At 45.9% G+C, this 8276-nt stretch overlaps 1 protein-coding gene across 1 annotated transcript; it reads right to left on the bottom strand.

Annotated features, from left to right (window-relative positions):
• Positions 1-2027: 2027 nt before the first annotated feature.
• MYOCOS (myocilin opposite strand) lies at positions 2028-5946 on the bottom strand. The gene is made up of 2 exons (XM_032291381.1): positions 5185-5946; positions 2028-3003 (listed from the first exon to the last, which is right to left on the bottom strand). Exons 1-2 carry the CDS (start codon positions 5412-5414, stop codon positions 2859-2861), a joined length of 375 nt encoding a protein of 124 aa, XP_032147272.1. The 5' UTR covers positions 5415-5946; the 3' UTR covers positions 2028-2858.
• Positions 5947-8276: the final 2330 nt, after the last annotated feature.

Consider the following 8276-nt stretch of genomic DNA (forward strand, 5'->3'; position numbering starts at 1 on the left):
ATCAGGAGTTTCTGCTTTTGCATCTTCCTCATTTCTCTTGCCACCACCAGTAAGAGGGGCCATTCACCCTCCGCCATGATTCTGAGGCCTCCCCAGCCATGCGGAACTGTAAGTCCAATTAAATCTCTTTCTTTCCCCCAGTCTTGGGTATGTCTTATCAGTAGTGTGAAAATGGACTCAGACACCTACAGACCACCTGTTTAAAGCTGCAACCAATGGGCACTTCAAATCTCCCTTTCCATGTTTCACTGCTTTAACACGTGTTCTCCATTATACTCATCATCTCCTGATGTATAATTCACTGTTTTTACCTTGTATATTTGTTTTATTTTTGAGAGAGAGTCTCACTCTGTCTCCCAGGCTGAAGTGTAGTGGCATAATCTCAGCTCATTGCAACCCCCACCTCCCAGGCTCAAGTGATCCTTGCACCTCAGCCTCCCAAGTAGATGGGACTCCAGGTGCCCGCCACGATGCCCAGCTAAATTTTTTTTTGGTATGTTTTTGTAGATATGAGGTTGCTATGTTATCCAGGCTGGTCTCAAACTGAACTCAAGCAAGCTGCCCACCTTGGCCTCCCAAAGTGCTGGGACTAGAGGTGTAAGTCACTGCACCTGGCCTTACATTGTGTATGTTTTTTATTAACCTTTCTCCATTAGAATATAAACTCCACGGGGTAGGGATTGATTGTTTTGTACAATGACATATACCTAGAACAGTGCCTTGCTCACATAGTAGGTATGCAATATTTGTTGAACAAATGAAGAGAGAACATCCTAGAATGTGTTCAGAAACCAAATGGAAATAAAACTAACACAAGAATTAGTCATTCCCACCTTGACGTCTCCTCAATTCTATTTCTAACTGGCTGTGTCCTTGGACATGTTAACCTCTGCCCCATCACTGTCTAATAGAAATTTTTTTTTTTTGAGACATTCTTGCTCTGTTGCCTAGGCTGAAGCACAGTGGTACAATTTCGGCTCACCACAACCTCCACCTCCCGAGTTCAAGCGATTCTCCTGCCTCAACCTCCAAAGTAGCTGGGATTACAGGCATACGCCACCACACCCAGCTAATTTTTGTATTTTTGGTAGAGACACTCTTTCACCATGTTGGCCAGGCTGGTCTTGAACTCTTGATTTCAGGTGATCCACCTGCCTCTGTCCCCCAGAGTGCTGGGATTACAGAGGTGAGCCACCACGCCTGGCTGTATAGGACTCTCTTTAATGGCAATCACATTCTCTATCTGCAACATCCTATATGGTAGCCACTGGCTGCACAAAGCTACTAAGCACTTGAAATGCGACTAGTATGACTGAAGAACTGAATTGATTTGATTTTGATGAATTTAAATTGAGGTAGTCACAAGTGGCTAGTGGTTGTCCTATTGGACAGTGCGGGCTCATTTCCTCCCCAGACTGAGGAATGGAAGCTTGTGTGTCTAGCATCCAGCTGGCAATGACAGACACTCAGTGCACGCTCCTCCCCTGCCTCACACCACTGAAGGCCACAGGTAAGGAGCCCGACCCACACCAATGGCACAGCCCGCTACTGTGTGAGTAGAAGAACTGGAGCACTTTTTCTTTTTAACAAAGGCACATTGGTTCTATTAAACGCTTGGGGTTAGGGACGGGGAAGATCATAGAGTGATTACCCCAACCGCACAATGGGGTACAGAAGCTTAGCTCCCTTTTTCATAGGGAAGCCAGAGCACATTTTTTTTTTTTTTTTTTTTTTTCCCGAGACGGAGTTTCGCTCTTGTTACCCAGGCTGGAGTGCAATGGCGCGATCTCGGCTCACCGCAACCTCCGCCTCCTGGGTTCAGGCAATTCTCCTGCCTCAGCCTCCTGAGTAGATGGGATTACAGGCACGCACCACCATGCCCAGCTAATTTTTTGTAGTTTTAGTAGAGACGGGGTTTCACCATGTTGACCAGGATGGTCTCGATCTCTTGACCTCGTGATCCACCCGCCTCGGCCTCCCAAAGTGCTGGGATTACAGGCTTGAGCCACCGCGCCCGGCTTGCCAGAGCACATTTATAAGGGCAGGCCTGAAGAGAGAACATCTCTAGGAAGAAGCAGATGAAATAAAGGATGGCATGCAGGACTCTTTCTTACATGTGTATGTATGCCAGAATTATCACATTTTTGATGCCTTCAAACAATTCAGAAGAGCTCTGGGAGTCCTTAGAGGTACACTGAGGTCTAGGAGCTTGGAGGGGACTCAAGCAATAGACTTCTCCCCAGCAGAACTACTCTGCACTTGGCTGCTTTTCAGGGTAGAGTTTCCCGTTACAGAGTTTAAAAATCACTTGAAATCTCCCAGAAGCAAACTTTAAAAACATTGTCAATAAACATAAAACTCAACCACCCTAGCCCCAGCACACAGCATGGAAATGCTGCTCCATTAAGCTAGTTAGTTACAGGGCCACATGACTGTAGTGTCTTGGGTTGTGTTTTGAAAATCCAGCTACCTCGGGGTTCCCACTACCTAAGATCTTTAAATTCTGAACTTTAAAGCCCTGGCCTTTTCATGGATTCAGAATCAGTAATAAACAACAAGGCGTGATAATTCTTTATTAATTTAAATATAACTGACTACGGCAATAGTTCTATAACATGACGTATATTAAAGATCAAAGTCTATGCATATTGTATCAGAGACTTGGCTTGAAAAATCAAAATGACTAAGTATATTCACAAGGGTAAACCGTGCTGTATGGTAATTCTAGGTGATGAAGAAAAATAGGAAAGAACAAAGATCTTCAAGAGTCTTCTAAGACAAACCTCAAGAACACCATTGAAACTATTTTCTGGAGTTCTGTGTAAGAATTCATTTCAAAGTAACTTAAGGTTTTTATCTTAGGAGTCCGTGGGATCCTCAGCTGGAGAGGGAGGTGGGGCAGGAGGTACTCTGAGGTGGGTCCTGTGAGGGGGAGGGGCTTGTTCCCAATCCAAGTGGGAGAGCATCTTAGCTTCATCACTTTTCTGGGTGATTATCTCTTTTCTAGAAAGAAAGGGACATTGAATGTCATTTTATAAAGATAAGCTTTTTTAAAAAATAGAACAGACTCAGGGTTAGAGCAGGAGTTCACCCATCAATTAGCTTGGGTAATGCCAGCACTTTGTGAGGCTGAGGTGGGAGGATCACTTGAGCCCAGGAGTTCAAGGCCAACCTGGACAACATAGGGAGACCCTGTCTCTACAAAAAAAGACTAAAAATTAGCCAGGCATAGTGGCATGTGCCTGTAGTCCCAGCTACTCGGGAGGCCGGGGTGGGAGGATTGCTTGAGCCCAGGAGATCAAGGCTACAGTGAGCTGTGACTGCACCACTGCACTCCAGCCTGGGTGAGTAAGACCCTGTCTCAAAACAACAAAAAAGAGGGCGCAAAAGAAACATCCCAGATGCCAGCATCTAAAGAGAATAGTTAACATTTTAGAGGACTTCCTTCCAAGCTCCTCCACCCACACTCACTCTGCAGATATGAGATATATTCTATGTACACTTTAATTGTCAGTCAGCTCTCTTCAGAGTGAACTCATCTATCTCCATTGGTGCCCTGGCATGAATAGAGTTGGAGTCTACTCCCTCGCTTCTCCACCATCATCCTCCAAGCTCTCTTAGGATTAGAGCAGGAGTTCTACCCATCAAATGGGCAGCTCTCTGTACATTTCGGCGTGGGGCAGGCTGTGTCTAAACGTTTCATTTGCATTCCAGCTCTTCGTAGGGCCAGTTCAGCCCCAGGTTCACTTCACAGCTCCCTTTGGCCTAACTTGCCCACATCTGCAGGCTGCAGGGTTCACCTCCCCTTCTGCTGAGGCACACCAGGGTCTTCCCATCCTCCTCAGGGCTGGGCAAACCCTGCCTTCAAGGGCATAGGACTAGCCCGTCAAGCTTTTACAGGTTCAGATTTAACTGTTCCCTGAACACTTACTACGTTCCAGGGACTGGAAATTACCTAGAAATCAACCACATATAGAATCTCAGCCATATCTCACATTAAACCTTTGAGCTGAGGAAGCTGAGACAGAAGGTGATTTACCCAGATCATGTGACCAGTAAAAGGCAGAACTGGAATCCAAATTTAAATTTTAATCTGGCCACAAGTTCACTGCTGCCATCTCCCAATCAAAGCTGATCCCTGATGTTGCTGCGAGGATGTGGGATAATAGCAAGAGAATTGTTTGGTGCCTAGGAGAGGCCTAAAATTATGCCATCTCTTTTTTCTTGGATGGACTTCAGAGCATTGGGAGCACAGCTTCCTGCAGACAATGGCCACTCTCATGGTCTAAACCCGTGGTGTCAAATTCGCCATGCACTGCTAACAACAAAGATTTAACATTCTCGTGTATGGTAACTAAGAAAAGGTTCCTAATTCCTATCAATCTGCTAAAACCTTACATCCTAATAAACTCAAAGATCAAAGGGCATTGTAAACAATATCATATGGAAGTCTGTATTTTCTAATTTGAATCAATAATTTTGATTTTTTTTTTACCAACTTCTTAATCAGATTTAGTAAGATTATTTTTAATCTCATAATATACCCCACAAAGAGCTCAAGCTAGAGGTGTCAGCGTGGTCAGGTATAGTGGCTCTGGTCCATAATCCCCGCAATTTGGGAGGCTGAGGCAGGTAGATCACTTGAGCCAAGGAGTTTGAGACCCACATGGGCAACACGGCAAAACTCTGTTTCTATTAAAAATACAAAAAACTAACCAGACATGGTGGTGCATGGCTGTAGTCCCAGCTACTTGGGAGGGTGAGGTGGGAGGATTGCTTAAGCCCCAGGAGGCTGAGGCTGAGGCTACAGCGAGCTGTGATTGTGCCACTGAATTCCAGCCTGGGTGACAGAGTGAGACCCTGTCTCAAAAAAAACAAAAACAAAACAAAGTGATCCCCACTCGTCGCCCTCTAAAGAGCCACCAATTGAAGTTTATCCCATTACCACCCACGCAGTAAACATACACAAATGGCTGTCATCGCCCCTTGAAGGGCCATGTGGGAAAAGTCTGTTTTTCGCAATGGATGACAAAGCAGTTTCCGCTTCTGAGAAGTGTGTCTCGCAGCAGCAACTGAATACATTTAAATAAACCAGTGCCAGCTACAGTTTCAGGTGCTTGCTGGGGCTCAGTGTTATGCTCTATCCCAATCCCACAAACAATCCACAGGAAAGATTTTGGGTACCTGGTGGTCATGATGACTCTGCGCCTGGTCACCTCGGAGGTCAGGTCCTTGTAGGGGAGATTAATGGCGTTGTCCACAGGGCTTTTCTGAGCCATGGCCTTGCACTCAGGAAATTTGAGGAATTTAGGGTCACTGCAGCTGTGAATGAAAAACACAAGTGCTGGCACATATTCTTCACAGGTCAGGAATGTTCCAGGGAGGTCCAGCATGGCGCAGTTTGCAGAGGACATTCACTGCCTTACTCTCAGTGGGTCCTCCCTACAGTCTGGCCTTCATCCACACCTGTCCAGGTCAAGAGGCAGATATTTCCTCAAATCCCTACTGCAAGGAGTGGGCAGGTAAGAGTCAAGTCCCTGTTGGTTGTTTATATAGGATAAATGTGATTATTCCAATCATGCAATGGGCAGCTATCCTTACCCCCAGATAACACTGAAAAACTGGAGGCCCAGAGAGGTGAACTGAATCTCCCCAGGCTGCACAGCAGCCCTGCCCCATGCCGGTTCCCCTCTAATGGGGCCACTCCAGTTGGAGCCCTTTCCTCACAGGGCTGCTTGGCGTCGCTAACACGTGCAGAGCTTTCTTCCTGAAACAGTTACCTTCTAAAGAGCAGGAAAGGGACACAAGGCTGCAGGTGGAACCAAGCTGCTTGTCCAGGTATGCACATGGCATAGAGATTGGAGGCTTGATTTTGGTAACAGAGGTAGCAGCCACCCATTTACTGCCAGTCACCTTGGGGTGTCCTTTTACTTTGTCCCTTTTTTTGTGTGTCCCTTTTTTTGGGCTCTGTCACTCAGGCTAGACTGTAGCAGAGTAATCTCAGTTCACTGTATCCTCAGCTGGGACTACAGGTGCATCCCACCATGCCGGCTAATTACCGTATTTTTTTTAATCGACGGAGTTTCACCAGGTTGCTTGGGCTGGCCTCAAACTCCTAAGCTCAAGAAATCTGCCCTCCTCGGACTTCCAAAGTGCTGGGATTACAGGCGTGAGCCACCATGCCTGGCCCTTTTACTTCATCTTGTTTGATAACCACAGTGGCCCTACATGGTAAATATTATGATCCTCGTTCAACGAATGGGGAAACTGAGCAGTAGAGAAATTAGGTAGATTTTCAGGAGCCACAGAGCTAGAATTTGAGCCCAGGTCTGTCTGGCTTCAAAGGCTATATTCTCTCCACTACAGAACCAAGCCATCTCCAAAGAAACAGGAGGTGAATTAGATTAATTCCCATTCCTAGACACCAGGTCACACTCATGTGGTGACTCTGTCATTCTAGAGCAGGAATTGCAACAGCAGGAGTTTGCCAGCCTGGTCTTTTGGCCAGAAAGGTTTGTTCTTATAAGGATGCCCAACTGACTTACCTTTTAATCCCAGGTCAGCTTTTACGTGTCAGCTCATGGATTTGCTAAAAAATGTCCTCATGACATACTCTGTGCCCACATACCAGCTACTCCACGTTTTCGGAAAGAGAAAAGGTCAAAAATGAACCACCAGCGTCAGCGTCCTCCCCTTTCATCCTCCCGTAGTCAGTCTCTCTGAGGAACTTGGGTTAATCAGATTGATTTGCGCCCTTAAAAAGCAACAGCTGACACAATTTATCCCTGCAACCATGTCCTTGAGAAATCCCCACAGATCTTGCAGGGAGAGGATGGGTCCTGCGGGCAGAGCAGGGGAAGAGCTTTCTGCCACGTGGGCAATGGGGAAGCACTATCTTAGATGCTGGTAAATACGACATTGTGACCTAGCCTCTTTATTGACTACTTTTTAAAAAGCGAATTCAGGTACACCCCTTCTCCCAGCGCCATCACAATCACTGATCTCACCTGTTCCTGATAATTCACAGCACTCTGCTATGCTGGCAGGTTTTTCAGCTCTGAAATTAAAGGAGTTGATTGTGCAACTCCCACTTTTATCTGAGTGATCTTGGGCAAGACATTTAAGCTCTAGAAGCCTTAGTTTTCTTACTTGTAAAAGAGGAATAATACTATCTTCTAGGGCAGTTATGAGGGTTCAGAAGATATTTGCAAAAATCCCTAATTTGCCTTTCTTGCATTTTTTTTAATTTTTAAAATATATTATTATTATTGAGGCAGGGTCTCTGCCACCCAGGCTGAAGTGCAGTGGTGAGATTACAGCTCACTGCCGCCTTGAACTCCTTGTTAGATAGAGTGAACACCAAGTTTCTCTTCAAAGAATCAGTACGTTCAGCTCTCTTATTCTTTAATTCTCTACTTTAAAGTTTAACTTCCTTGTAATTTCAGTAAACAACCTTTTCCACCAGTTCTAATCAGTAGTTTACATCTGTTCGCCTGGTCCTCTGCCCCTTCCTGACTCATCCTGGTCACCTGCTCCAGTCACCTGCTTTGACCCCTTCTTATCTGCTCTGACCTGCCGGTAACCGTCCTTCCCGCCAAGCTACCCAACCCCCCTAACCCCCCCACTCCAGCTCATATACCTGCCCCCTTTAAAATGGCCAATCGAAATTAGACTAGACTGTGCAATCTGACACTAGCCAATACGGGAATGACACAGCAGTAGGGGCAACCTCATTCAGGGCATAAGTACCTCTTCCCCTCCTTGTCCAGGTGTGCACTTGCCTTTGTTCCATCTGTGAGCCGCACCCTCCTATAGAAGTAAATTGCCCTGCTGAGGAAATTTATATTCGAGTGCTACTTCTTTGGCAGCATCGAAAATTCTACTCATAACATCCTGGATCCAGCCTGGTGGGAGGATCACCTGAAGCCATCTCAAGTAATCTCAGCCAGTTCAAGGCTGCAGTCTATTTCTTTATATTGATGATAAAACCACAATAGAAGGAATGTGCTATTTGGGAGGACAAGATGTAATGCCCATCGACAATAGACTGGATAGGGAAAATGTGGCACATATACACCATGGAATATTATGCAGCCATCAAAAACGATGAGTTTGGGTCCTTTGTAGGGACATGGATGAACCTGGAAACCATCATTCTCAGCAAACTGACAGAAGGGCAAAAGATCAAACACCGCATGTTCTCACTCATAGGCGGGTGTTGAACAATGAGAACACATGGACCCCAGTGTGTAGTGCTCCCCTCCCTGTGTCCATGT

This window comes from Sapajus apella, unplaced genomic scaffold (genome assembly GCF_009761245.1).
Source record: "Sapajus apella isolate SASKATOON/1434 unplaced genomic scaffold, GSC_monkey_1.0 scaffold25, whole genome shotgun sequence".
Taxonomy (NCBI): domain Eukaryota; kingdom Metazoa; phylum Chordata; class Mammalia; order Primates; family Cebidae; genus Sapajus; species Sapajus apella.